Below are 25,441 nucleotides of genomic sequence, written 5' to 3'. Positions count from 1 at the left end.
ACCATCCCTGGATGTGTTTAAGGGTTGTTTGGATGTGGTGTTGATGGATATGGTTTAGGGGAGAACTTTGTAGAGTAGGGATGATGGCTGGACTCGGGGATCCCAAGGGTCTTAGTTCTATAATTCTATAAATCTGAAAGTATAGTAAAAATGTAAAACTTAGTTAAGAAAACAAGAATATCTCCTTGGCTGTGTTGAAAACAGCCAAGAAAGAAATCTAGCATTTGTATAAAAATCCTTTTTCTCTACTTTGGAAAACCTTAACAGGTACACGCTTACACAAACAAACCATATCCTTCACCACCACATGCACTGAGGTTAGAACTATGTCATAACGAAACATATGTCATAGTTCTGGTCAACAACGTGGCTTTTTCTTGGCTCCTTCTACCTCAGGAAATGGCCAAAATACAAAAGAAATCGTGCATCTGGCAAGCTAGATGTGCTTGAAATCAAATCATGAACATACCTGTTGGAGGGACTGTCTGAGGCATGCTACTTGAGCATTGTGGCTTGTAAGATCCTGCTCTGAAACAATCTGCTTAAGTTTCTCCTTCTCTATAGCTATGCTGTTAAAGGCAGACTTCAAAAGAGAATGCACTAAGAGAAAAGAAGGAAACCAGTGTTTTGTCAGCTACAGAAATGCACATTGACATCTACTAAAATATTTCAGCAATAAAGACAGAGAGTGAGATTTCCATTCCACAATTACAGAAGTTTGAAACAAGGATCTGAACTTCAAGTTATCCATACCAAATTAGGTACAAACACAGCTAGAGGGTGTAATGAGTATACTGTATGTTCACACATACGTCATCCGAGCATATTCTTGCTGCTGAACATATGGAAAGGTGACTATTTCGAAAGCATGTATTGCATGTGTATACTTTTCCTTCTGTTTTTTTATTTATTTTTCTTTTCAGAGTAACAATAACATCAGACTCACACTAATAAAGAGGATTATTTGACCTTTGAACAGGTTTTTGAAATTTTTAAAGATATCAGTCTCACTTTTTTCCTGTTTGTTATACAACAGGTAGCAAATTGACAACAAACCCTTTAGAAATAGTATTTTTCAGTATGTAGGACCATTCATTTATTGAAAATAAAATGGTATTTCTAAAGTACATCTTTGTAATAAGCTTTTCTTCTGTTTTCATTGGTGTAGAAAACACTGCACAAAACTGAATGGCACAATGTAATACGTAGCAGTGACCTTTTGATTCATCATTGGGAAAAAATAAAGCATTTTCTTGAGAAACAACATGTCTGCAAACTCAGTAGTTTAGATGACTTGTTGTCTCTATATAAGCCACCTGAGCAGCTAAAAATTCTTATACAATTTAATTTAATGCAGATGAATGCCCTGGCCATAACTAAGTGAAGGCAATAAAGAAAGACAACAGAGAAGCACAATAAAGGAAAGGCTTGACATTTTCAGTTACCTTTTTGTGCCATCAGGCAGAATTCTTCTTGAAGCTTCAGGTACTCGGTAGAGCACTCCAGGGGGTCTGTTACATGGCTTGGGGGAGTCTGAAACTCAATGTCTGCACAAAGGTTGGGATTGGATGAATGCAGTCGAACAGGTGACATTGTAGCACTAAAAGGGACCTAAAGCAAGATAAAGTGAAGAAATACTGTATAAGGTGCAACTAAGCTTTTGACTCTGTTGAAACAAAATACAGATTTCTTCTGAAAACAAAAGACTTAGTTCACAGTAAGAAGAACATGGTAGGAGTGAACATGTAGCTTTTTACTCTTTTAAGTCTCAGCACAGCTGATGCAGAATTCTCTTGAAATTTTTCACTGAAACAGAAAAAAGAAGGCCTACATACACAGCTAACAGCTAAAAATTGAGCATCTAAGTTCTAACATTTATGAACTGGATCATTTCCTAATGCTTAAAAGATGACTGGAAAACTGAACCATGACTGCTTTGTATTTTGACATTTAGAAGAACATGTAATATGACTGTTGTTACAATATCAATATTTGAAGTATGCAAGTTCCTCCACAGATCTAGAAAGAGGATACAATATTATCAAATATATAATTGAATTTTCAAAATTACTGGCAAATCTCAAGTTGAAACTCACTGTACTGGCAACTGCGAAGAGGGGAAAAAGCACAGTCTTTTTACAATCTTTCTGTCTAAAGAAAGAAACAACAACAACAAAATCAAAACTCCACCTGATTTTCATTTACAGTACATGAATCATAAATAAATGCAAAAAGTAACAGTTTAGTAAGATGGAGCACAGAATTTAGTTTATTATCATCTCCACTTCTCTTTCTCCTTCTATACTCTTCAGGTACAGTAAAAAAATACACATGCAAGTCTCTGTAAGTTATATATACATGTACCACATGTACTGAACAGTTACCTATATACTACATACACAGTGTATGGCTACCACTCTTATATTTATGAGGTGTGCGTGTGAGCATATGTTGTATTTTATTTTACCATTTACACATATTTGTATAAAAATCAGGCCAAGAACCCGATTTTCAAATCTAAATGCAAAGGAAAGGCATGCAGAACTACATTTTGTTTCTTAAATATGAAATACTGTTAAACATTGAACACATCAAATAGAATTTATTTCATTATACTAATGTATAAAACAAATATATAAATCAAGAGTTTCTACACTGCAGCCCAATTTAATTATTCAAATATGAAAAACGGGGCCAAAATATCACGTGTCTTCTGAAGCATGATAAAGAGTAGCAGATAACAAAAAAAAGTCATATTACTAAAAATTTTTATCAACAGATAAATTCTATACTACCATCAATATTTTAAATTGGTACCTTGATATTTGGAATGGTTTTATCACTCTCTTCCTGTAAAAGTTGTCATGAATAGATGTTTTGGGATTCTGATTACTCAATGAAATCCTCCAAATCCTGTTGAATCTACTAATTGCATCTTATTTAATGCATGAGCATACTTTGCTAAATACCATTTTCCATCCTGTTCTTTGTAAATTTCCAGGTACATACAGCCCATAAGATAATAGCTCTATGGCACCTATCCAGTAGAAATTTTATTCTTTTTTCTCATGTATTTTGATTTCCAGCTGTATCAACGAAGTAGGTATTTTTTACTGGACCTCATTTTAGCCTCACCAAGAAGACTTCATTAACCGGAGATGTAGAATCGGTTCATACTGGATATTTACCCCATTATATTCTTCACCAGTACCAGATTGCCACTTCCAACAACCCAACAAAACTAGGTTAATTGACTAATGTGAACAAATGTAAGTTAGTTTCAAATTTTTGTTATAAAATATTTTCACTTCCTAAATTGAAGTACAAGTTCCCAGAATTTTTTGACTGGGAGCACCACAAAGGTTCGATTGCTCCAGATGGCTCTAGGAGGGCAGAATAGATGACTACATGATAGCTGGTTGCATGGGAAAGACACACCCAACCCTCAAGTCCATCCAGAAGGCAGGAAAGAATACTGAACCCAGCTATTACGCAGGAGCTCAAGGGAAAGGACCTGCAACGCCACACGCCTGTGGTGATGGGGCAGGTTGTTGCAGCCCCACACAGACTGGCAGAGCCGTGGGCAGGCTGCCCACACATGGCAGGGGGGGTCTTTAGTCACTTTGTGATGAACCTAGCTGAAGAGACCTGCTTTAGGTCCATCCTCAGCTAGCTAGGCTGAAAAACAACGTTTCTGCAGTGAGGTTTATTGGAGAAAACACATTTTCAGTATGTCCTAGAAACACATTCACATGACAGAGACAAGTAGCTGCTTTGCCGACTGCTTTAAATATAAGAACAAAAAATACTGTTCACTGACATGAACGCTCCTCAAATGCATATTTTAGAAAAGTTCCCAAGCTACTTTCCACAACTGAAGAAAAATTCCACACACAACAAATTCTTCCAATCTCTTGAATAGGCAACAGAACACAAAACTGCCAACATACTTCTCTTCCCCTTTTCTTTCACTGCTGTGCTTTCTCTCTATAACCACAGTGACGTGATTCTGACTTTACTACCATTCTCTTTTTTGGTTGGTTATTTTATAAAAAAATTTACCTTCCTGATGCATCACTCTAGCTTCCTCCATACACATACTCTTCAAGACATGATCTCAGATGTACCTTGTCCGGACTTTCTGCTCTACACCAGAGGCTAATACCTACTCACCCATCACCTTCTTCAGAACTAGGTGTTCATGTAGGAACAGTCTGTTTTTAGAGCGGCTTGTAAAGTAAAAACTCCTCTTTCTGCTGTGCATTTACCTGATGTAATTCTGTATCCCTCAGTCTATACACAAAGCTTCACCATCTGGGAGAGAAGTACTTTGCTACATCAGCCAGTAAAAAACAGGCCATTGCCACAACCAATGCAACGGCTGCAGACTCATGGTGGTGCCTCTGGTCTTCCTTCCTCCTGTGCTTTTTCCAGCTCCTCTAAGACCTCCTTTACCAGGTCCTCACTTTAGCTGCAAGCAACAACTCAGCAATTCCCTCGACTCATACTGACTTGCAATCTAAGTCTAGATGTATTTGCTCCACTTAAGCACTCCTTGGTACAGATCTTGCCAATTCTGCTCATTACTGCTGAACCTACTAGTTAGAGCCTCTCACTGACACTGCTCAACCATGTAAGCTGAGAAGGGGGCAGATTTCTCTGCTAGGCAGGCAGATCAATGAAGTCAAAATATCCATCAATTATTGAGCACAGCATTCCACATCAACTGATTAGAGGGGAATAAATTTAGATTAGTTAATTAGTTTAATTAGTTAATAACTAGAGAAACACTTCTTTATCTCATGCTTTTAAGGGAGACCTAACAATAACAGAGTTCTATGGTTTGGGTAGCAGGAGTTCAAGGTATTCAGGCTTAAGCAGAAGCTATGTTTGATCTAGGGGATTTTAGCTATGGGCTGGTGCAGCAAACCCTGGAACACTTCAGCCTGGTGAAGACATTCACTGATTGGCCTATGTAAGGGAAATGCATTTAAAGCATACTTCAGTCTTTGGCTGCACAGAGTCTTCACTATCTAGCTGTTGTACTAATAAGTTGATGGATGTGCATTCCTAGTAAGTGCTTTCCTAATAAGGCAGGATATCCTTCTGATGCTAATCTGGTTTCACAAACAGTGCTGCCCCCTCCCAATTCCCAGCCCCTGTGTTGAATTCATAGCTCCAGATTTTGCATCCAAGACTTAGAGAATTATCAAAACTAAATACAAACACCAGAGGTAGTAATATGACTTTTTGGGATTATGGAAGGTAAACAGAAAGTATCTCAAATGAAAAGGCTAACCTTATACTACTAAAAAAGGAAAAAAAAGAGGATATTTTATAATTCCATGGCTGTTCATAATAAATCTCCTTGTTTCAGCTGTCTTGCTATGACTGTCATATTAATATTTTCACAGAATTTGATAATTTCTTTCCATTTTTGTATAGTATGTACCAGAGCATGTCAAAGACATGTTCAAATATTGCAGAGCCTGAATCTAACTGTCACTTGCACTTAAATAAAGGAGGAGGGACATGTACGACATAAACAAGCTCAGACCCACACTTACGGAATTTGTGTCACGCCTGACAACTTCTTAGAAACTCAGTTGAAAGTGGGTAGCATGGACACCTCCAAAGAGTGCAAGAAACATTTTCATAAGCTCAATACACATTCAAGTTACACAGCTTCCCATCTTTAGAGCTATCCCTTGATTTTTAAATCCACTCACTGTTGTAGCCACTGCAGCTGCTAGTCTCTGCCGGCGTCGTGTTGTGCTGAACTGCCCCTTCGGTGCCGGCCCTTCCTGACAGTGAATGCAAGAGAAGGAAGTAGAGGAAAAGGGAAGGGGTGATGGGACACAGGATGATGAAAGGTGATCAGAAAAGGGAGAGGGAGAGTCTTTAAGTGGATTTCAGTTTTGTTACCTCTTATGGTCTACACATTCTGAGGACATATTACATGTTTTGAGTTGTGTATGCCAGAGACATAAAAAAGCTAGATACTTCACTAAAATTATCTTTAGATGAGTTGGACTGCAGTGCACACTCACTAAGACTACAAAAAAAACCTATTAGCAGTGCCGTTCAGAGTCATAAGGCAATTATGGAAAAAGAAAAAGAATGCTATGGTATGACAGAAAACACACACAAAAAAATCCTTCTGAGGGTCACTTGAACACCTAGAAGACGAATTCTTAAAGAGATCACTTTGCATTAGTGGAAGTGCATGAACTGTGGTCATTGATAATGCATGCATCTCAACGGTAAAACCTGTCAGTGCATGTGTTATAGTGAGCTTGCTTATGTAAACATTCTTGTGCACAGCTTTAGCATTTCCATGTCCGTCCTTGAGATATTTATTCATTATTTCCACATACCACTTTTTTGAGTTCCAACTACTTTTGTGCATTACTGAAGGCTTGGCTCTCACACCAATGCAAAAATTCAGATAAAGCATCACAAATGAAAACTAACTATTCCAATAACTACTTCCTTTTCTGCATGCCTAACTTGTGGCCTCATCTGCTTAATCGCACTTTTATTTGACTTGTAAGTAAATTCATCATGACATATAAAAGTAATGCAAGTAATTGCCTAATACAGAGGATCTCTACACCTATTATAAAGTCCTTCTGTTTAATGTATGATCAAAATGTCATTATTTTGGAGCAATTTTAAGATTTTAGAAGACTAGAAAAACCACCTTTCTGCCTTTAGAAAACAATTTTCAATGCCTTTACAGTTTTCTTCCCCTAAATCTGCATCTATAGCCACCTGAGTATTTTAAAATCTATATACTTGTTTACCTTTTCTGAAAGCGGACTGGGTGCCAATAACAATGGTATAGACTAGACACATGAAAACCATGCTGAAGATGTCATAGTTTAATTACTAGCTCAAGTGTCTTGCTCCTGTAAAATTCCTGCTGGTAGGGTTGCTGCATCTGAGAACAGTCATACCCTTCACACTCTGGCAGATAGTAGTGGCAGTACTACTGACAATGGAAGGGTTGTCTAATGATCACAGCAATAGAAACCTTGCTTTGGAACACTTTATACAACTCTAACATTAAAAAAATGTACCTAACCTCTAAAATATACAGTATAAGCATTGTTCAAGCAAAAAATGCATCATACGCATAATGTAAAGCTCTTCGTGCTCTACAGAAGTATGTCTATCCTGTGAATATAAGTTTGGAAGAATATTCTTGTATAACTAACACGGACATGTATAAATATATATGTAAAGAGAGAAAGGCATGCACAAATATATATATAGATCTACCAGTCTTTGGGTCTGGTTTAATTTCTGAGCTGAAAGCCTCAGTAGAGCAAGATGACTTCAGGTTGCTCCACACTATATAGTTCTCTATTAAACTGCTCACCCTGGGGGAAAACAACCAACCAACCAAACCCCAAAAAAACAGCCAACTCAGCCATTCTCTGACTTCAGAGCTCTGAGCTTTTGGGGGAAATCTAATCAATGTTAGTTCATTTTACTGTTTTTCAGTTTGTTGTTGTTGGTTTTTTAACATCTTCATATCGTCATAACAATGAAAATTGGACATCTACTCAAAGGGGAAAACTACCCACCAAACCCACAGCTCATTTGTTTGTACAAAAGTATTATTTGTAAAAGGAATTAATACAGGTCAACTAACCTGTTGACCATTTTCATAAGACTTTAAATAGGATTTAAAAAAAACAAAATAAACATCCTTCTTAAAAGAAATCTTTCTTCAGAGAAGCAGTCCAGGTATTACTCCCAAGTAATAGCCTGTAAATTAAGCTGTTAATTCTAACATATTTAGCAATACTAAACCCCCAAGCCTGCAAATGTATACACAAATGCTACATGCAGTAGCACACAGCAGATACAGTTCTGGGAGTAACCCCACTCTAATCACTGGGATTACCTGTGTGAGCAAAGTTAACTGCATACAGAACTAGTATACCTAACTAGTAAATAGATATTTCTAAGAAACAAAGCAAGCAGCTTTTCTTACAAGAAAAAGTATGTTTTAAATACTTTGGGCACCTAGCATTCATATTGCAAAACGTTTTAGCAGGATTACAACAGAAGCTACGTTATTAACAAAAAGCTAGTAACAAGTACGACACAAAATGTGGATGGGGGAATTTGCTCCTTACATCTTACACAGTGGATGCTGAACTAGAAAAATTAAACCCTCATTCTCCATTACTCGTGAACAAGACACCTACACAGAGAGCTCTCTAATTTTTATGCTCCCAGAGGGATGGCTCTCAACATCATACTATCAAAGGTCTTTTGGTGGTAGTTAACAACTGCTCATTCTAAAATAAATAGGTGCAAGTATTTCAAATTGAATTAATAGTGCAACTAGCTTAAAGTTAGTATGTTAGTATTAGCTTTATCCCCTAAAACTAGTAAGATGTATGGAGGCATGGGGAACAGAAAAGGACAATATAATTTTTTTTAGTACCAAATATCAACCATTTAATAGCAAATCACATGAAGGCACCATGAAGAAATGACCACAAACTAGAAAAAAATTATTCTCAGAAGTGAATACCCTGATAAACTGTTTATAAAGAGTTGGAATAGTCTTGAAAAAAATGACTCATAAGGAAGGCTACTGAAGCTAGAAGGAATGACTCACAGAACAAGAAAATGGGACTGTAAGCTTACAAAGCACCTAGGCATGGGAGGAAATCCCCATTTTAGTGCAACAGCAACATGAGCTAGTTAGAAACAATGAGTCAGAGTGAAGCCATCTCACACAGATCACAGTTTTAGATCATTCAAGGGACAGGAGTGCCACTGGAAAAATAAACAATGTGTTGAGCCCATCAAACTAGGCAAGACCATGGAGCAGACAAAAAGGAGTCTTCATGTTCCATATAATTTAGAATAATGTTGTTTCTGTTTCACTGCAAATTAATTTATAAATCAGTCATTAATGCTTTGCTCTTACAAAATAAGCTTTACATTTCCAGCATTAAGCTTGCCAAGAGTTTATGCTGACCCAAGTTAATCAGAGTTCATTATCAACCCAGAAGCAACAGACCCACATAAATCAGTGCTATGCACACAAACCCTCTCAGGGGAACCTGCAAATCATCTGCAATTAAGAATTTCAGCAGCTAAGACACAACTGCTGCCAAGTCACAAACGGCAGTTTAAGAATCAGTTGCCAAACTGACAGAAGCTGAGACAAGTGTCACTTTGGCCAAGCACAGGCAAGGTAGGAACAGCTCGTAGTTCCTCATGACACCCTCTAGATCATCACACAGTGACTGCTCTCATTTTTTCATAATTGGTGTGGAGAGGAATTTCTCTGACATGAAAGAAGAACATGCATCTGTCTCTTCACAGGCATCAAGTACTTGCATCCATTTTCCTGCTGTTTTTATTTGCTTATGTTATACAGCAGCAGGGAGACACAGTGATCCTTCAAATCCAGGTAACAGGACATGACATCATCACCAGAATTCCTTTGTTAATAAATCTTTTTAATCCTAACAGATGCTTCATTGTTCAACCTATTGTGATTTATCTAGTATAACAGGTAGAAAGAAAAAACACCTACAACAGCTACAATGAGAAAGCTGATGCAACTACAATTTCTTCTTTGCTTAAGATTATGAATCTTGAATGAGTCACAGAAAACTCCTTATTTGGCCTCTAGTGGACATATTAAAGGCTTTCAAAGTTTTAAAGGAATTTAAACACATAAAAAATGCTGACATTTATTTATTCTATTGTATACAGCACAGTGGTGACCATTAGCTTCTGAAGGCAATTGAATATAGTCTTCATTATCAGTTGCTAAATTATAAAAAACATTAGGTTTTGGATTAGGCCTCAAAATACGTAACTACTTATGACAAAACACAGTAAGAGACCCTGCATCAAGCAGTAATAAAAGTGTATTGTGCTTATTTCTGTGCTTTTACTTTCCAGCTCTAAGACATGATGGGGTAAATTCTTTCCTCACATAATTTATTCTTCAGATTATTTGGCTTGTTCCCATACTGACCTTTTCCATAAGAGAAGGTTTGTGAAAATACTTGTCATTAGTAACATTCCTAGTATAGGTATTGACAAAGACAACTGGTGTTTTTAGTATTTTATTCATGTTTTCTGCTTTTAGCTTCATGCCACCTGTTCAACTGCCCTTCTTGGCAAATGTGAGATAGAACAACAGTATCCCCATGTGCTGCATGCATATTGCCTTTTTAGCACCTTAACTGACTAGATTTCAGATCCCCCTCCTTTCCCTAGATGGCAGTGTTTTCATATGAATGAGAGAAAAATCAATACTTTTCTCACTGTGTTAAGTTTAAACAAAAAACTGACATTTAATTTACATTGTCAGGAACATAAGAGACAGTACATAGATGTCCTACTTTCAGATAATCTGTAATTTCATGCTTAAAGTTAATCTAAAAGTACAGTGAAAAGTAAAACATTGTGCATTCAGTACCTGAAGTTGAATTTTTGCATCTTTGCTGACACTTTTTGTTCTCCATCGTCTCGTGACCCGCTTGTCTTTCTTTGAAATATCTACACAGTTAGCCTACATTACACAAATAGTTAAAAGCGACAAAGTACTATTAAGTTGACACAAGCAACATAGAGAGCAGAGCAAGTTAGAAAAGAATTGCAACATTAGACATCTAGAAATTAGAAAATAAGGAGAAGAATGCTACTGTCAGGGCATGCAACTACAGCAGTAGCTGTAGCTATCCATACACTTCTATAAACATACAATATGTTTAGCTCATTAAGCAAAATTACTGGTATACTTCCTTCATGAGAGCACAATATTTAGGACCAGTTCTTGAAATCCTCATGGATTTCTATTCAGTACTACTCAGAGAAATGCACAGTAAACCTCCTCCTGAAAGCAATAATAAGTCTTGTCACCTCATTCGAACTCAACTTCCCAACACACCAATGCCACTGAAAGATTGCGTACTCAAGGGGACTGAGTGAGAAAGGAAGAAAGTATTTAGGATTTAGCATCTCTTTTTGCTTTATAATTGAGGGTCCTTGGGTCTCCACTACTTAAAACTTAAGATGGTATCTTACTCAACACAATAAAAATTCCTTAAATACAATTTCAGTGTATTTCAACAACATGTATTTCTACATGTTCTCAGGTTTGCTTTCCAAAGACTTAATAATGAGATTCCTCCTATTTAGCTCAAATATTTAGTGTCTTAACTATTTGTTTACACATGAAACATTATTACACACGATTAAGATACAACAGAAGATAAGCTTTTCATCCACAAGTTTCAGAAAATTACTCTGAATTAACAGACAACAGCTCTATATTTCCCTTAATGCAGAGAACAAATGCTTCAGTGACATTATATATGTTCAAGCATATTTACCTGCATGTCTGTGAAATTTGGTGCTGACTGAGTTCTCTGTAGTATTTCTAAATTTTGAAGAAGTTTACTGAGTTCCACGAGGCTTGACTGACAATGAGCAAGATCTAACAGATATAAAACAAAAATACATTAGGTGCTTTAGTTCAGACTTTTTTTTTCTTTTGCCATGATGTCCCTCATTAGTACTTTATTGCATTATAAAAGTTAAATGTCCAAATACCTAGTAGTAAGGCATCTAAATAAAAGCTTTCTTTTTAGAGATGTTGAGCACTTGTTATTTCTATTGGAGTCAGCAACAAGTCTGGACTTAAAAAGTTGATCACATTTTAACAATTATATCCATTAAGATAAATTTTAAAAGCAACATCCCAGAACATGCAGAGAGGGAAGTTCCCACGACAAGCATCTGATTACCTGAAAAGCTACTTCATGTGTATGTAAAGATGCAACTTAACAACTTTACTGACTGTTTCTTATTTTATATCAACAAGGAGCTTTGCTGAAAGAACAAGGCATGAAGAGGTAAAGACTAACCTTCTGCACATCTGTCCATCTCTTCAGAGTCCTGCAACCAGGCAGCTACTTTACTCTGTCCAGTAGTGCAGGTAACAGGAAGGCTGCTACTGCAAGGTACAGGAGACTGCCAGGGGAAGCTATTTTGTTGCACCTAAGGCATAATAAAATGCTTAAATTTACTGTTCTTGGTCAGTCAGCATAATCACCACATTACTTCAGAATAAGAAGAAAAAAATATGCATTGTAATTTCAGTGACATCTGTGATTTGCCTATGTAGTTTAACCAAGACAAGCAAACCGTGTCTCCTACCTACCAGTTAGAAAGCTGTTGTTTAAGAGCAAGAATATTATCAAACAGTAAAGAGAGAGATTTGTCCCTAATGACAAAGGCAAGTGCAAATCACTCTGGGGGTGGTGAATTCTTTGCAAGATCTCTACAGCAGATGAAGGCTGCAGAAAGGCCTAAATTAGACAGCCTTCCAGCTGCACACACACACACGGCTTTTTTGCTGGCTGCTGGTTCCCACAGTGGAAACGCCTCTCCACTGGCATTACAAGCGGAGCCCACTGAAACTGTCCGTAAGCAAGCCCAGCAGGCATGAGTTTTCCACAAGAAGACTACAAACCTTTCCATCGGATGCATTAGCAGCTGGTGAAGACTCTGTAGTAGAGGCTGAAGGGAATATATGAAAGCTAGCATCTCTTGGAGATCTCACAATCTCATTCTGACGGTACAACCGGTGGTGGCGTAATTTTGAAACCCATGCATCAAATGAATCCTGGGACTTCACCTGGAAGCAAATTCACTATCAAGAAAGCATTCAAAATACTGCTTTTCTGTATCTTTTACAGTTTTATTTATTTCTACTGTGGATGAAAAGAGAGCAAGCATTTGCACAGTTTTTTACCTTTAGATGGTAGATGTGTTCTTCTGTGTCAAGATCTATTCTACGAGCCTTCTTTTTTATAGACATAACTGATAAACCAACATCAATGCTGCCATGGACTTTTCCCTTCTGTATCTAAAATAAAAAGGCAGGGTAAGAAATTGGTAGTATTGTGCACTTCTTCACTATATTTAACAAAAAAAATCTGGTGCTGAAATGGTTTCCCATTTTGTAAACACTTTAACGTAAAGCCATGTTAAAAATAAAACCTGTAGTCAGACTAACTACATAATATATTTATAGACAGATCGAGTATCTGCCAATAAGTGCTTGGTGCAGAGGCATCTCCAAATTTAAATTGTGTTGGTTCAAACCAGTACACAGCTACAGGTAAGAAGCAGAGAAAATTAGACAGTACTCAGCTCCCTGCTGCTTTCACTTCATAATTATTGGTATCATATCTAATTAACTTAATGCTATCCTTTATATCCCTTGAGTATATTGTAACCACTATTGTAACCAAAACCTTACATGTTTCTATGTGCAGATTTCTCTTTGAATCAATGAATAACTTTTATGTGTGTGCAGTCATAAATATGCATAGACTGAGCATGGTATTTAATCATCCTGGCAGGCTGAATTCCAATAAAAATTTGTAAATGGTCTTCAACTTTACTTACATCAATTGGTGACTTTGAATATTTCAACATTCCATTATCCAAGACAAAAAACCTCTGAAAAAAAAAAAAAAATATATATATTGAGCAGATGCAATTTCAATTTTGTACAATAATTTATCTGCAAAAGAAAATAATTACTTTGTAGCAATTAAGGCATGTTTGTGGGTTGGAAAGAGAGGCTAAGTACAGTATTGAATAATCTTCTTGCTTGTTTTTGACAACAATTATCTTCTAAGCAAGAAAAACTAGATTCTCTTTTTTCAACATTATGTTCAAGGTTTAACTTAATTTATGGAGACATAACTTTTTTTAATAAGGTGACAAAACAACACAATTTGAAGAAAAAGTCATACACCAAAATCCCGGGCATTTATTTGACATCCTAATTTCCTCTAGGCAAAAAAAAACCCATCTCATAAAATGACATAATAACCTTTTGACTGGTTTATGAGGCATTTACCTTGTGCCAACCTTTTAAAGGCCATTTTCTCTTCTTCAGCATGAAACCTTCATGTTTGTCTGGCTTCTGGACATTGGTCTGGCCTATTTTCAGACCCTCTATGATTTCCCAGCTGTCAGGTTCCTGGTGAAAACGTATGAAGACACATGGATTAATTAACAGTGCACACACATGATGAAAAATTCTTCAGTGCAAGACTGAGACTAGAGGAGGGGTAGGCTTTTACATTAGTCTATTTAGGTACCAGACTACATGGTGACTGAATTATGTCCAGCTGTATTTCATTTGAAACTGCTGGATATGAATATGTTGGGAATGTAACCCTTACCAGGTAACTAAAAGAAGTTGAAGCTTTTAAAGAAGTTTAACACTGTAATTGAATTGCAACCTGAGGGTGGGTCTGGAAAGCTGTTCCTAGCAAGCACTGCATCCCAATGAAATAAAAACATCCGAATACATGAAAGCAGAATCAAATTGTGGCTGAGCTAAGTACAAGAAAGGTCAGACCTGCTACTGGATGTAACAGTGTGAAAGTGCTAGTGGCTCTGACCATCTGTGAAGTCTCTCCAGAAGCACCTCACAAATTAGCATTGCACTGTAAGAACTAAAAGGACTGAAAAGATTTTGCAAGTGGAATACAGGCACAATCTGCATGTTAAAAATGTACCTTCGCTCAGAGTATCCCATGTCTAAAAAAAACCAACATACTGCTAAATACATGGGCATATATTAGCAGTGCCCTTCATGGTATTCCCTGATCATAACAAAGCTGTATGTCTTCTGATCTTTAAAATACAAGCTACATCAATTCTGGATACTCTAATTTTTCCTTAAAATCAGAAAAACAAGCAGAAGTGGTTGGTTTACTGTTGATTTTGAATGTAGCCAGCTCTTGTCTTAAAAGGCATTTTATGACAGAGTTTCACAGATTAATTGCACCTTTAGAAATCTGCACCTTTAGAATTTTTTTCTATTATTATTTCCCTGCATTCATTTTCACTGTATTAAGAGAAATTTAAAGGAAAGCTAACTAATTTTCTCTCTAGAGAAATGAACAAGAACTGTACCAATTTAGGTACAACCAGCTGTATGCCTTTCAGGGAGCCAAATTAGCACGTATATTGTATATACCACTTCTTTTGCATGATGACTTGTACAATTCAAGCCAGACTCACAATATACCATAATGAACAACTGAAGAACAGTATATTTAAACAGAAAACATAGTTGTGCCTTTATTGCTATCCTCTTGCCACTACTGTAATAAACAAAATTCTGTAACAATTTAAAAATCTCCTATTGCCTGCTAATTAAGATTCTGTTTTACTAATTCTAACCTACAAAGTTGTAAACTTGCATTTTCTCAGCTGATCTCTCACAACTCTCAGTAATGTCATACAAAGTTATCAAGTGAGGGAAGAAGTTCACAGTATCATAGTATCACTCTGGTTGGAAGAGATCTTCCAAATCATCAAGTCCAACCACTACAAGTTGAGGATGGTAGGAAGCCATATGGCAACAAACTTTTAAAAGGGAAAAAAATATTCTTTCCTCCATTTCCCATAAAACTGTTCAAAGCAGCACACTGTCAGTCTTTGTAACACCTCCAAGGAAGTTACACAGCCCTGATAACATTAACATCAATATTAGAAAAATACAATTTCAAAAGTAACAGCAAATTTCAAATCTACCATTTTCAATAAGGTCTTCTCATTTTGTGGATGGTGAAAAGCTCTATCCCAAAAGATAAGATACTACAGTAAATTTTAATAGAAATGTTTACTCCTTTTAGTTTTCCCTGTGTAACTATAAACTAGAACTACCCTAGTGGCTGTAAACTCCATGCTCACAAAACACCTTTTTTTCTTTCCTGTGTTTTATTCTATTTCCACTACTGTAGACAGAAGCACATATGCATTATTTTTCTCCCTACAAAGAAGCAGTTGGAAAATTAAACTATGAGTCCCCAGGGGGAAGCAGAGAACCTTTCTCTGCAACTCTGCCAACTGATTCCTCACCATATTGATTTCTCCTTTACAAGATCAGCTGAAGGCATTTTATCTACTAGATAACATCAATATTGATTACTTCTCAATTACAAATCACACAATCTCATACAGCTATTCATTTAAACAAAAAAGCCTGACACAGAAGGACAAAATTAGCAATTATTCAGTGCAATGTAGATACCTGTCTTCTGCTGCACCAGTGCTATGAGTTGCTCCTAAAACCATCCTAACAATCTTAACTGTGCCTTACCCCACAGGTTTGAGGAGATTTGCCCAATACAAGGGACATTACTGAAGAGCAGCCAGAGACAAGGGGAAAACCAGAATGAAAGTGATAAGCTTGAAGGGTCCTTATCCAATGTTGAATCTCAAGAACAGCGTTAGTACTTTAGGGCTTCTGCAATTCCCTGCGTATCGTGTGAGGATCAGCTCTGCGCGAAGCAGCAGAACCGGGGAAGCAGAAGCACAACCTACAATCCCTGGGTCTGCATACGCCCCAGGTATTGGCAGTGGGGGAACCACTGCCACCAGCTTTCTCAACCCAGTCTTTTTGATTGCAAAGTATCTCTTTTTCAAATAAAAAAAATTGAACCATTTCATTTCCCCTGGAAAAGAGGAACAAAGTTTCCTTTTGAATTTGTTTTACCAGTTCTGTTAAAAAACTTACAGACATTTAACTTCAGATTTTTTTTCCCCACCAAATACTCCATGACAGCATCCTCACCTATTCAGTAACAATCTTACTTTTTCATATGAAGTATCTTAAAATGAAGCCTTCTTTACATGAAATTAGACTTATTTGGAATCAATTATTCCAAATCTGAGGCATTCAGCAGGCAGTAAGTTGACTGCAAAGCACCACAAACAAAGCTGCACCTTTCAGGAATTGGTGGTGTTATGTCTACAGTTCTATCGATTTCTCTGCCTCAGGAAAGAAGGTCTCAGCAAGATATTTTAAATTTCAAACTTTAAAAAACTACCCACAAGGAATGTCATTAGGGCTTACTTTTTAAATTAATATAATTAATAAGAAACCTCAGCTGGCAAATACGAAGCTCCAGGGCAGGCTCACAATATGCTCAACAGCAGAACCATACAAAACAGTATCTCAGATCTGTTAGTCAAACTCCTTTGTATCCACGGAGGGAAACTCATCACCCAAATTACGGCCCATGCTCTTGCTTACCTTGGATAGAGAGATAGGATCACTTTCAAGGAACTGCTTGCTTAAAGAAGGGTCTGTGCTTCCTGAAGAAGCCTTCCGCTCCAAAATATGAACACTCTAAAAAAAATTAAAAAAAAAAAAGGGAATTAAAGATAACAAGTTATCATTCAATGTTACCTGTTACATATTAAGTAATGAATGACCGATCATTACACTCCTTGTAGAAAATATCATCATCATGGCTCAAAACATACCAAGTAATACCCATGTATGACGTAACCACACACACAATGTGTCTTCTGGGGCAACACACTTCTCCTTCTTCTCTTCTTTTATTAATGTTTTTTAAAGTAATTACTCTGTTCAGCCTAGAAAGGACTGGAAGCTAAAAAAAAATCAGGAAAGACAAGTAATGCAGGTCCTACCTACACAGATACAAAGTGTTCCTAGCCAGATCTATCATGTTTTCTGCTAAGGTAGGAGACACTGAGCAGATGGCACTGTCCTACGTTCTCTTCTGAAGCAAACCATTGAAAGTAAGTAAGATATTACTGCCCCTGACATATTTGTTATCACACCTTAGCATTTTGTTATTGGCTTCTCCACTGAGGTGAAGCAACTTATTACATAAGTGCTTTAAATAGATTACAAGTGCACACAGGATTGGTTACTGGGTCTCTGACAAGCTTGCCGATGAACGTTTATGGAACACAATGATCTTAAATTATTACAATTATATTTACATACGACAATAGTAATACTAATAATTTTATATCTTCAAAGCATGGTACAAACATGAAATACCTAACATCACAACTAATTATGAAAAAAATGCTATTTTAAAAAGACAGCTAAAAATGTCATCCCATTTTCCAGAAATGCTTCGCTCATATTCTGTAAAAGAAAATGCGTTTTTGCTACAGGAGAAAACAACTACATTCCACCTGCTTGGATTTTAATTTCATTCTCTGCTAAAATTTTCCTACATCTGATAAGATTATTATCTGATAAGAACCCTACCACAACATGTCAGTAGTATCTCTTTAGCATGAAATAAAACTATTTCATTTCCAGGACATGTAGCACAACGACAAACTCGAAATTGCAGTTACCCTCTGAGAAGGGTAAGTTTTTCTCAACTGGAAACAACAATTAAATTTTGCTCATAATTAAGCTTCTTTATAGTCACTGAAGAAGAGATTCCATTGCTACAAGTGACAGTAGAAAGAATCAGGGAATATAAAAAACACACTAACAGCAGAGTAAATACAGATAACTAAGTATATAAGGATCATAACCAAACTAAACAAAAATAAACACAGCTATTTATACAAATGTGTATGTAACACAAACCACATCTTGCTGCAGAGCAACACACAGACCCTCATTGTTCTCTTCCAAATTGCAACTGTGAATGAGAATAGGAAAATACGGTGATTGTCTCTGTTGTTAGTGGCCGTTAATAGGCATCCCTGCCACTGTGCAACAATAATTGGCATTTATTTTCAGTTACTTAAATATCATTTTACAGTGAAGAACATGGAAAAGCAGCAGTATTATGTTACCTGCCACAACCTCCAGGGCCAATCAGCAAAAGCTTTTTTATCTATGCTTTCAAATCTGCTTTATCAAAGAAAGGCCGATCTTATTATTTAGTACAATGTCTATCACTAGTCAGATGAGAAAAACATTTGTATCTACATTACATGTTGAACAATTTAAAATGCTTGAGTTGAGCACCACTAAGTTACTAATTATAAACTATGATAAAGTTCTCTCATTGAATAGGATAAATGCTACTTATGCACATGGTATCACATTTCAACAATACACAAGAAAATCTAGATTTGTTACTCCAAGGAAAATTAAAATGTCACCTGATTTGCATAAGCAGAATGATTCCCAACTGTCTTGCCAGTTTTGTTTGGCAGGCAGGAATCCCTCCATCTTGAGATGGAGCAATGCCCAACACAGATGTTCTGAAGGTCTCATATGCAGCAGCCAGTGCAGTGTGTTGTTACATAACTGCACATTCATTTTGTACAATATTTAGAGTGGAGTAACCCAACAGCCCTTGGCTTGCCAGATTTCCAGTGACATTTTGAATCTCATAATTTTAAGGCAAAGGAGTTTTCTGTTTTGTTTTGTTTTTCTTTTTTTAATCAGCCCTCAGTCTTTACAGTTCCACTTCAGTTGAGAAATACACTATTAGCTAACAGCACTTTAACTAATGCTGACTTATTCAACTATTTGTTTGGAAACACGAAGATGAACACTTTTAAAATAGAATTTTAATGTCTGCTTTTCAATTCTTTTCTGTCACGTCCACCACTATACTCACATGAAATCACTTTACATTTGTTCTATGTCTCTACCATAATATTAAGAGACACTACTTGGTGCAAAATGTTTTCTATTAAAGCAAGTTATTTTTCTGCAGAATTGCAGCTAGAAATTACATAACTATTTGACATTTTTAAAAGCACCTATTTTTATAAAGCAAGAGTTTAGTTACTTAATATCACAGAAATAAAAATTCTTTAAATCTTAAAGATATAATGAAGAGGGGTTTTTTTTTGTTTTAAAAAGAAAAATAGAGTTTGTAAAGAAAGCAGTTAAAAAAAGGAGATGAGAATAAAATTAAAAAGGAGGCAGATCAATACAGCTTCTGTTTTTCATTTATAATTGAACAGAAAAATAAATAATCCATTAATGTAGGCCTATCAATCAATTTGGTACACTACCTACTCCCATCCCAAGAATATAGGCAGACAAAATAAAAATTATCCATTCCAGTCTTCCCTCATGCTTCAGGATCACCTGTGCACTATAGCTCGCTTGTCCTGGAGAAGAATGCCAGTACCATCAAGTTCTGTGTGATCTTGGAAATTAATTCAACAAGATTACAATCTTAACTGAAATTGCTTCGTAATTCCATAGCTAAAACTTAGTCCCAACTAGAATCTTTCCTTCAGCTTTGAGATTATTCACAAGAAATATTATATACATAAGCACACATTTGCCGAGCCTTCACACAGGGGACATAAATGCTGATTCTGCCCTGCATTTTTTTTCATGTTGCTTCCCAAAGACATGAGAGGAAGAAGGAAGATGATGGAGAGAATAACAATGTGATGTTGTTTTGCATTCTCATCTTCTCTGGAGGGCAAGATGGAAAACGTATTTTATATTATCTTTCTATATATCTTAATAACTTTGTTTCTCTCTTAAGAGTTCAGTGACCTGTTCCTCTCATCCACCAGAATAAATACTAGCACATGGAGCATCTAGTCTCCATTAGGCCAGAGGCTGAAGACCCTGACGTTTCTTAACTGAATCTAATGTCCCGTTAAAAGACAACACATTAAACTGTTTTCAAAGGGAAGGCAAGGAAAGAAAAGAGATATTGGGCAATAGGAAATCCAGTGAAGGACAAGTCTGGCACCCATGCCTCCCTTTACTGTTTCATTGCCTAATTACTAAATCAAATTAATTATATTTAACGCCATGAGTTCCCTCTAATTTATAATTTATTTTTTTCCAAGAAAAGACAAGCCTGTGGGGAATTTAGCACTCACAACGGCCACAGACTCTCTTTAGTTCTGAAATGTGCACAGCACATGGCTAACAATGAAAAAGATTTGGTGGGTCATTTTGCTTATCTTCAACACCCATAGCCATGGAGCCTAGACATACACTGTTCTACAACAGTAATTCAGAACAGAACTTTGCTCTCTGGGTTTGTTTTTTGTTTGTGGGGTTTTTGTTGTTGCTGTTGTTTTAGGTTTTTTTCAATCAAAAGGGCTAACTAGTGCATCTTTTACTATCTGCTATTCACTGGCATGCTTTTTACAACCTAGCTACCCCTGCACAGACCTGTGTTCTTATTTGAATTCCATTTAATATGAAGTACAATGCTGAATCACTTTCTCTCAATTAAAAACATAGTATTGTCCAGTTATCTGAAATACAGCAGCAGTATTTCACTGCAGACGTACCAATTTTCACTACCTTTTAAACAAGGTTGTGTTGTATGCTGAGTTAATCTGCAACGTTATTTGCAAAGGGAAATTGGTTTTTATCTTAGGCTGCTTTTCAGTCAGCTCTGCCTTCTTTTTGTTGATGGTGGTGTAGAGATAGTGTCTTGAATATCATTGTGAGAGCAGGGTGAGTACAAAGCTAAAGAACCACGTCTCCACCAACGTATTCCTCTTTTTTTTCTTCTAGCACATTCTTTAAAACTTGTATAATGCAACCGTGGTCCTGGGCTCATGGTCTGTCTCTCCTATTAACACTGCTCCAGAGCTGTTTTCAACAATCTCAGCTATCCACCAGCCAAGGAACTTAACAATACCCTATAGAAAGCACGTGTAGTTAATCTTTCTTCTCCTTGTAGCACGTGCTGAGTTTCTACAGAAAGGAGCTTAAGAGCAACATTTTCTCTTTTTACTGAAAAACAAGTATATTTACGCAGTAGTTAAATATCATATTAATAACATACAGGTATGTTTGTCTCTACTTCTTTCCAGGGATATGCAAAATCAACACTTGTTTTGTTACAGAAACATCAAAGATTTGTTAGCTCAGGAACTCTCTGTCAGCCCTTTTTGGAACTCCAGCTTTCTATTGTATGTAGCACTTCATGTCAGTGCTTTTAGGATGTAACAGCTTCACTTTCAATTTCAGGGAAAATTATTTAGTAAAAACAGAAAAAGAGAAATGTCAAAACAGCAAATAGCTTTACTAAGGCATACATTTATTCTGCCTAACACAGCTGTATGTCTTGAATTTGGATAATCCAAATCATGAATGTATCTTGAAAACAGAAGCCTTCATATCATACCTTCCATCACCCTCCCTCTTCTTTTGACTTTTGTGTCTCTCCTTTCTACTGAGAAAATGAAAATAAAGTCATGCTTCTGTTTCTTCTCCCCCATTTTTTCCCAGAAATTCTAAATGGCACTGCAGAAAAGTTGCACTTCCTCCCTCTGAATTCACACATGCGCGTGCATGAGTGTACACACACACATTCCTCACTGATCTCAGCCCATTTTGGATCAAGTTGCAGTTAGAAAATGAATGCATATTATAATAATATCAATCAATGTCTGAGGACACTTTAATTGTATTAATATTCATTTTTTAAGAGGTAGCAGCTGACCTTTTAGTTTATGTTCTTGAGGAAGTGAAATGCGTTTATGTAGGTATGTTCGTGCATGAATAGCAGAGGGGAAAAAATTCTACAGGTGGAATGCAAGAGTGACCATGTTCTGAAAGCACCACTTTAAATTATCCGTCATAATTTGCATGAGTAATAAAGCTATGTACATAATTTCTAATCAAACTCACGAAGTTTAAAAAAAAGAAAGATTTCTTCATAGCACATACCTGAACTTAGCATTCTCCATGCAGTCTGTAAAGCACTCCTAGAGGTAAGAAAACTCAGATAGCAATGATTATGAAGCTCAGAGAACATATACACACAGCTCCATGGGACAGCTTGGTGTGCACACTATTACTGTCAAGAACAGAAACAAATCTCTTGCACGGTCTCTTTTTTCGTCGCAGCTATCTGTCTCTCCTTGACCGCTCCAGTCCACTTTCTTTCTTCAACAGCTTTAAGGTCAAGTCTTTCTCTATTCATCTCCAGGATTGTCCTCCTGGAGATCTTATCTCCAAACCACTATAGATAATATGAAGGACAGGGGCACTTATGATGCAAGTATAGATATTGATTGGAGAGGGCCCATGCTGTGCACATGGACACATACTTCTGGTTGCCATGTATCTATCATGTAAATTCTAGGCAGAAAAAACAGTGAGCCTGATGCATCCAGCCTGAACTAGGCTCCCTGGGTGTGTGGTGCTGCCAACGTGTAGCAGCAGCCCTGTCCCCAAGGATTCCCAGTGCTGCAGCAGGAATACCTCATACTTTAAATGCAACCATTGGCACCAGTGCTCAAGAGGGACTGCCTCACCCTTGGGGACAATCTTCACCAGTTCCCTCCAAATCTCCCATGAGTTCCTATCCCATTTCTTAACAAATCTGTAGGCCAGAAAGCTTCACTTTGAAAGTCGTTACTTTCTTCTGAAGGTCTAACTGTGCCACGTGCAGATGCTCACTCACATAGTTCACTGTGGGCCATTTTGGGGATGAAAAAGGAATCTAACAGGCCTGAGATTTATGATTTCTTTTAAGACAAGTGATAAGGGGTTGAACTTCATGTAACATCCAGGTGGGTGTTCTACAGCTTCATAAGTTACATTGTTTCAGACATTTTTTCAGATATTGAACTAAGACCCAATACATCTGGAATCTAAGAAACCTTTTCATACTCTCTTAAAAGCATAGAAAAAAAATATTCTGTTGTAGAGCAGCAGCTGCCAACAAATTTAGTGAATAATTGCATGTTTTGGTTAACAAATTTGCCACTTCATTCTCTGGGTTCTTCAGAACATTTCCTTGCTCCACTGAGTTGTTGCTTTTCAAGTCCTTGTTTAACACTTCCTGCTCTAGTGCTGCTTCAATTGTATTATGTGAAGTGAGTTAATTAAGGAGAGCAAGAGAGAATGGTATCACTGTAATAACAGTACTTGGCATTTAGTTGCATCTTCAGTTTGAAACTCTCAAATATATTAGTATTTTTTATTGAAATAATTCTCACAAAGTACTGAGAAGTAAAAATGCTCTTACAAGTCTACACTTTGCTACAGAGCAAAGCTAAGAATAAGGGTTTGTGTTCAATTTCCAGCAGCCAAGATGGATCTGTGAATATGATGGACCTTACCCTGTCAACTTAGCCTAGCAAGGGAAAAGCACTAGCAGCTGAAATTCCATAGCTGCTGCCACCACAGCTGCTTCTGTCCTGTCCCATTACCACTGCTATGCTACTTCCCACTGAGCTGCCAGGAAAAGTGTAGCAGAATAGGAGCCAAAACAATAGCAACTGCAGGTCTCTCATTTTAAGCCCCAGTATTTTGCATTATGTAGCTTCAGTCTCAAATACTAGACCACTTTTTCTGTGGGATTGATAAAAATTGAATTTGCTATTGCTTCAAATAACCACACAAAAATATCTTATTAAACATGAGTCAGTTAGAATAAAAGATTATTTGCAACTTTTTTCCTCCTTTTACACATAAACCAGTTCTCCTGGATAATTCAGATCATAAAAAAACCCCTCCTCTCCCCTTGCTTTCCTTATCTCTACTCTGCCCTTTTTCAGCCAGTCCGCACAAACCAGTCCTTGCTTCTTAGTTTTAAGTCCTATGACTTCATGAGGCATTCGGCCCACCCTGTTCTCTCTCCCCTATTCATTTCTTTCATCTATTAATTTGCTGGCCAAGAGCCTCACTCTCTCCAAATCAAGTACCTTTTGCTTTCTGCACTGCACAGCTGAGCACTCCACTCCTGGCACTTAATTCTCCCCCCACTAACTGTGGCATGCAGATTGCCCATCTGAACTCAGCTTCAAAAAACCTAATGGTCCCTGCAGTACATCTATGAAAAATCTGCAGCTGATTATCTCTTGGGAAAATTTGATAGTAGTTTTCTTAGCCATAAGACTTCCCTTCATAATCCTACTTCTACACTTTTTAATGTTAGCTGAAGCTCTAGAACTGACATAGAATCCATGATATTTTCCTATTATGCACATCTCTTCTCATTGTGCTTTATCATTAGATGATGACAGAGACAAGAAACAAGCAACCTCTCTCTTCTTCTGCTCCCAATCTAGGTCTCATCTAATCAGCACTTTATGCTAGACCCTGGCCTTTGTTACATGCTTAATACAGTGCACAGCACCATGAGGCCTGGACTTCTATGGCATCTCTCGACCCAAATAACAATTATTAGTAGTTTTCTAATTTTTCCAAGTACCGTGCATTTCCCCCTCAGATTCACTTATGGCAATAACTCTTCTACAGTCTTCCAGTTACTCTATAAACCGAGGTTTTGTTAAGGTTGCTGCAGACAAATGACTCAATCCTCCCATCATGGTTAAAGGCTTTATATCTACAAAATGGTTATACCCACCCTAGGAAATTCTGCTTTCAGGAAACTACTTTGATAATTAAAATATAGTGGTTAATAAAAAAGCTAACTAGGTGTTTTCCAGCACAGACCTCTAGGCAAGACCAGAGCCTTGGCTTTGGAATCACACTCTGCTCCTAAATTTCAAGGCCAGGTAAACATCTCCAGCCCAAACTCAGACACATTTCTTCTCCTGTTAGTCAATACTGCTCTTACAGAAAGAAAAAAAAAAAAAATTCTGGAAGAAAACTGAGACATAAGAAGAGAAATTCTCTCATTTAAAAAAGCAGGCATTGCTAAATCCA

At 37.0% G+C, this 25,441-nt stretch overlaps 1 protein-coding gene across 5 annotated transcripts in view; it reads right to left on the bottom strand.

Moving 5' to 3' along the window:
* The window catches only part of OSBPL6 (oxysterol binding protein like 6), a 94,860-nt gene that overhangs the window by 24,205 nt on the left and 45,214 nt on the right, over positions 1 to 25,441 (bottom strand). For 2 of the 5 annotated variants that reach the window (XM_051623256.1, XM_051623258.1), the window contains exons 3-13: positions 17,123 to 17,218; positions 13,928 to 14,050; positions 13,468 to 13,521; positions 12,809 to 12,922; positions 12,527 to 12,691; positions 11,919 to 12,051; positions 11,385 to 11,488; positions 10,469 to 10,561; positions 5,730 to 5,804; positions 1,446 to 1,611; positions 470 to 600 (exon numbers count right to left, since the gene is read on the bottom strand). In XM_051623256.1, coding sequence (XP_051479216.1) covers positions 470 to 600; positions 1,446 to 1,611; positions 5,730 to 5,804; positions 10,469 to 10,561; positions 11,385 to 11,488; positions 11,919 to 12,051; positions 12,527 to 12,691; positions 12,809 to 12,922; positions 13,468 to 13,521; positions 13,928 to 14,050; positions 17,123 to 17,218 — 1,254 coding nt within the window. The remainder of the gene's footprint in view (positions 1 to 469; positions 601 to 1,445; positions 1,612 to 5,729; positions 5,805 to 10,468; positions 10,562 to 11,384; positions 11,489 to 11,918; positions 12,052 to 12,526; positions 12,692 to 12,808; positions 12,923 to 13,467; positions 13,522 to 13,927; positions 14,051 to 17,122; positions 17,219 to 25,441) is intronic. The other 3 variants (XM_051623257.1, XM_051623260.1, XM_051623259.1) reach the window with 2 other exon arrangements.

Source organism: Apus apus, chromosome 6 (genome assembly GCF_020740795.1).
Source record: "Apus apus isolate bApuApu2 chromosome 6, bApuApu2.pri.cur, whole genome shotgun sequence".
NCBI lineage: Eukaryota > Metazoa > Chordata > Aves > Apodiformes > Apodidae > Apus > Apus apus.
The sequence above is the reverse complement of the archived record's forward strand: the minus strand, read 5'-3'. Positions and strand labels throughout refer to the sequence as shown.